General features: G+C 41.3%; 1 protein-coding gene across 1 annotated transcript; it reads right to left on the reverse strand.

The window, feature by feature from the left end:
* Positions 1–844: 844 nt before the first annotated feature.
* On the reverse strand, positions 845–4,586 carry SEC61G (SEC61 translocon subunit gamma). The gene is made up of 4 exons (XM_042888812.1): positions 4,482–4,586; positions 3,159–3,258; positions 1,886–1,988; positions 845–953 (listed from the first exon to the last, which is right to left on the reverse strand). Exons 2-4 carry the CDS (start codon positions 3,250–3,252, stop codon positions 944–946), a joined length of 207 nt encoding a protein of 68 aa, XP_042744746.1. The 5' UTR covers positions 3,253–3,258; positions 4,482–4,586; the 3' UTR covers positions 845–943.
* Positions 4,587–4,789: the final 203 nt, after the last annotated feature.

The raw sequence follows: 4,789 nt of genomic DNA on the forward strand, positions 1-4,789 counted from the left end.
TGAGGGACATGGTTTAGTGAGAGCTATGGGTGATAGGTGGATGGTTGTCTGGATGATCTTGTAGGTCTTTTCCAATCTTGGCGATTCTGTGATTCTGTAAAGAATGCCCTTATTGAGCACGGTAGGCTGTTAGAGAAGAAATGGTTTGACAACAAAAAACAAAAACCAGAACCAAAACCTGAAGAAAACACTAGGCAAGGACCAATCACAACGTAACTGTTACCAAAACAGAACATAATGCAGTGCAGAAAAAATTGAGTGATCAGTGCCCTGAAGCGTAAAGCATTAAGCGGACAGTTCTGACTCTTGCAGGGAAGCAACTGGAATATGTAGCACATATCCAAGTCCAAACTGGCTGTGTAAGTTTAGTTCCTTTAGCATCATTCATGTAATGAGAGTATTGATTAGCTTGTCAAAAATACTCTGAACCTTTTATCTAAACAGAAATGCAGTGGGTTTTTGAGCAACGTCTAACAACAGCAGTGAACTACAGTCACATCAAAACTGAAGTTCCAGAAGGTAGAATTAAACATAATTGACTTCACTCCTTTTCTGTTCATACCTGAGATGATCAGTGCAATTATGAAATTTGTCTCCATGGGAATGTCTTGCTTTTCTGCAAAGTGGAATGTTCTGTACATTGAATAGCTCTGCACAAGTACAGTACTGACCTGGCTTTAAACAGGTAGATGGACTAGGAATGTCTCAAGAATTACTCTATTATAGTAGGAAGAAGTAACAAGAAACACTCTACTATTTAAAAACTAAGAAAGCTGCAATGTAGACAGATATAACTGCATGCCCTTGGGAAGATAAGTTGTCAAGAACATTTGAAAACCCAAACTGAGTTTGCAAACCCAAAACTGTTTAATAGCAAACAAGTTACACACTCGTGAAATTTTTGCAGCAAATGTCACGATGTGTCATTCTTCATGATTAGCAGTCAGCCGCCTCTGTCAAGAGAGCAGAATAATCAGTTTCAACCAACCAAACATCATCAAGCGATTCCACCTGAAGTCTAATTTTGACTACCAACATTGCCTTGTTAGGAATAACATTACTTTAGCTTTTCTCCTGTATTCAAACATTTAACTTCGCTTAGAGAACAGCTCTTAGAGGCATAAGTTAGCCATGTTGCATAATCACAGAGTAATATTTTACCCATTCCACACAGGCTAGAAATCACACTGTTACAAGAGGGATTACCTCAACTCTGGAGAACATGAAAACTTTTAACTGGCGCCACTAACGCGCGAGTACATTTGCTGCCAACTGTTTATGCTGCAGCATCCATCCCAGAGGGTTTTTAAAATTTTATAGAATGCATTTATACAGAAAGCAAGGAGTTCCAATCAAACTAGTCACTTAGTAAATTAAAGAGTATCATCTTTGTTCTGTGCACTGCCATCTTCCAAAACCACCACAGAATTCTATATTTTACCCTCTTGCAATTTATTTTGGATACTCATAAACTGGAAACAGTATCAGTATGCAACATCTAAATAAGGTGGTTGTTCTATGAATACGCATACACTGCAGAACTTGAAATCAAAATATTTGACATTCAGTTTCAAAGCAGATACTTGAAAAGAAACTGGAAAACTATGGATCTAATACTTTGCAACATGCTAGAATGCAAACCCAAAACTAATCACCTATTTCATGATCAAGTTCTTTGAATATTCACAAATACCTGTCATATTACACTAAAATGTGAACTTTTAAATAAACGTATATATTTTTATATATAAAATAATAAACAAATATTAAATATAATGAAAATAATTTTTATATAAAATAAAACATGAAAGAGTTTGAAGCAACACGAATGGCTTGCTAACAACAGATGTAAAGACTGGCAAAAATAAGTTTTGTATTTACTTACACAATAATGTTGTTGATTGGGATATGGATCAACTTGACAAAGAAGCCAATAAATCCCATTATTGCAAAGCCTATTGCTGTTGCCATTGCAATTTTCTGGAATTCTGCAAATACAAAAATAAAATTCAGTTTAGGAAGCCTCATGTATGGCATACAGGAGATGTTCGCTCTGGTTCGCTGTAGGAGAGAACTTTTCAGAAAACAGTAGCACGTTAGCAGGAAGAAGTTCAAGCACAAAAAAAGCATTAAGGTTGAGAAATTAAGATGTTATTTCAAAAAACGGATAATATTTTAAGAAACGAATTTGTTTTCCACAAATCACAGAGCAGATTTTTTGTTTGTTTAATTAGTAAACAGAATTTGATATATCCCATAACAATTAATGGCATATTTATGGTGATGGATCACCATCCCTTCATACCCCTACAAGTCCTGAAAATAATCCCCAATACATAACCGATCATGGAAAAGCTACAGTTAGATAAGTCACAACACAACACCTACTTAAGTAACCTGCAATATTATAGCACTTACATGCTGCTTCCAATTATTTTAAGACACGAACCACAAGGTAGACTAAAGAGGTCTGCAGCTCGTAAATACCCTGCCAATTAGAAAATGAATGAGGTTCCTTACTGATCCTAACTACTCATCCTAACTACAATCTCTAAGAACCACCACTGACATCTTGCTGATAATTATATCTTCGCTACAATGCCTTACAGACAGGCCAAAAATCTTCTACATTTCCAGAAACAAATTTCTTCCTATCTCAGTCAGGTAATCACTGAAGATGAAGCACTGAATCAGCAGTGCAAAAGACAATCCTATCTAGAGTATCCTAAAATGAAAGTATTTCCTTCAAGGTCACGTAACAAGCAGAATTTCCTTCAGAGTTTTCCTCGAACTGACTGCAGTCTATCACACCTGACTACTGTAGCTTTTTTTTTTCTAAAGTCTGCACAAGTTCTTCTCACATTAGTTTACCCGATCAGTGAAAATATTATCTGCCCATCTCAGAATGGCTAATTTCAGCTACTCAGCCTATTTCATAAGGTGTATGTGACAGTGGCACTAAAACAAGACAACATATCAAAAAAGGACACATACAGATTTATTCTAACCAGAATGAAAATTTATTCATGCTGCTCAACTTTGCATCACACAGTGAAATCCAAGAAACATTCCTAACAAATGAATGAAAATCAGTAACATACAGAAAGATGCAAAGCACAATAGATGATGAAATAAGCATTATATTCTGGGAACTATACCTTTCCTGTCAGGTTTAGTGCACCTTTTAACCAGTCGTATGGAGTCTTTTACAAACTGACGGCTGGGTTCCACGAATTGCATTACCTGATCCATGGCTGCCTGTAAAGATAGACAAATTTAGTATACATGGTGCCACACGTAACAAAAATTGTTTTATTTTAGAAGTATAAACAGCAGTTAACTATAAAATTTGAGTAGGCTTGAGATTATCAAAAAGCCAAACAAACTAGACTTCAATTTCTGTAAAGAGGAGTCACCTTCTAAAGGCGTATCAATACATAAGAACCTACCATGGCTTACAAATAAATAAATATTATATTTATATAATATGTGACTCAGAGTGTACTAAAGGAGAACAAGAGTTCCAGTTTGCATCCTGCACTTTCTAAGAACATAACTGAAGGCTACTAAACAGAGAGAGGCTTCCCACTTCACAAAAATCACAGAACTGTAGGGACTGGAAAGGACCCCATGGAGATCATCTAGTCCAATCACCCTGCTAAAGCTGGTTCTCCACAGCAGGTTGCACAGGGAACTGTGCAGGTGAGTTCCGAAAACCTGCAGACAAGGAGAGCCCATAGCCTCCCTGACCAGTCCTCTGCCACTACCACAGTAAAGTTTTTTCCTTATATTTATACAGGATTTCCCGCGTTCCAATGTGTTCCCATTGTCCCTTATCTTATCACTGAGTACCACCAAAAAGAGCCTGACCCCAGCCTCTTAGCATTCATCCTTTAGAAATTTATCAGCATCGACAAGATTTTCTCTGTCTTTCCCAGACTGAACAGACCCAGGCCCCAGCTTTTCCTCAAACAGGAGATGCTCCAAGCCCCGACCATCTTTAATACCCTCCACTGGGCCCTGTGCGGTAGGTCCCCGTCTCTCTTTAACTGGAGAGTGTACAACTTAAATCCTTAATCCTAAACCTGCTGGAGGGCTGCTGAGAACAGAGAAATAACACTGTCTGATCTCACCCTCAGAGTAAGCGTCTGCTCGCAGCCGCTGCTACCAGCAGGGCTGCAGTCACGCTGGCGTTGCGCTCGACGACAGTGGTCTCTCTGACAGCAGCTCAGAGCTCACCCAGCACCCCCGGCCCAGCTGCGGCCACGCTCCGTAACGGAGCGCTCCAAGCTTCGGGAGCCTCCAGCGCGGCAGTGCGCGACGGTAGACGGCCGCACCCGGCACGGCGGCCTCCGAGACAAAACCTCGGCCCCCACCCCGCTCAGATCCCCACAGAGGAGCACAGAAAAGCAGCACCCGAGCACCCTTCCCCCAGCAGCAGCTTCCCCCGCCGCTCAGAGCCCGGACGTAAAAAATCTCACCAGCCACTACCAGCCGCTCCGACAAAAAAAAAAAGCCACGTCGTACTGCAGCGCGGCGTGATGACGTCACCACGCGACATGCCTTCCTGCGTACGGCGGCGCGGCGGGGAGGGGCGGGGCGCGGCGCGGGGGGGCGGGGCGGGGAGGGGCGGGGCGGGGAGGGGAGGGGCGCGGCAGCCCTGTCCCTGGAGGTATTCAAAGCTGGTCTGGACCAGGCTCTGAGCAGGCTGATCTAGTCTCTGGATGTCTCTGTTCACTGCACGGGTGCTAGGCTAAGTGGCTAATTTTCTGTATTAAAAAAGGTTAAC

Source organism: Lagopus leucura, unplaced genomic scaffold (genome assembly GCF_019238085.1).
Source record: "Lagopus leucura isolate 7727_CA_CO unplaced genomic scaffold, USGS_WTPT01 Super-Scaffold_100157, whole genome shotgun sequence".
NCBI lineage: Eukaryota > Metazoa > Chordata > Aves > Galliformes > Phasianidae > Lagopus > Lagopus leucura.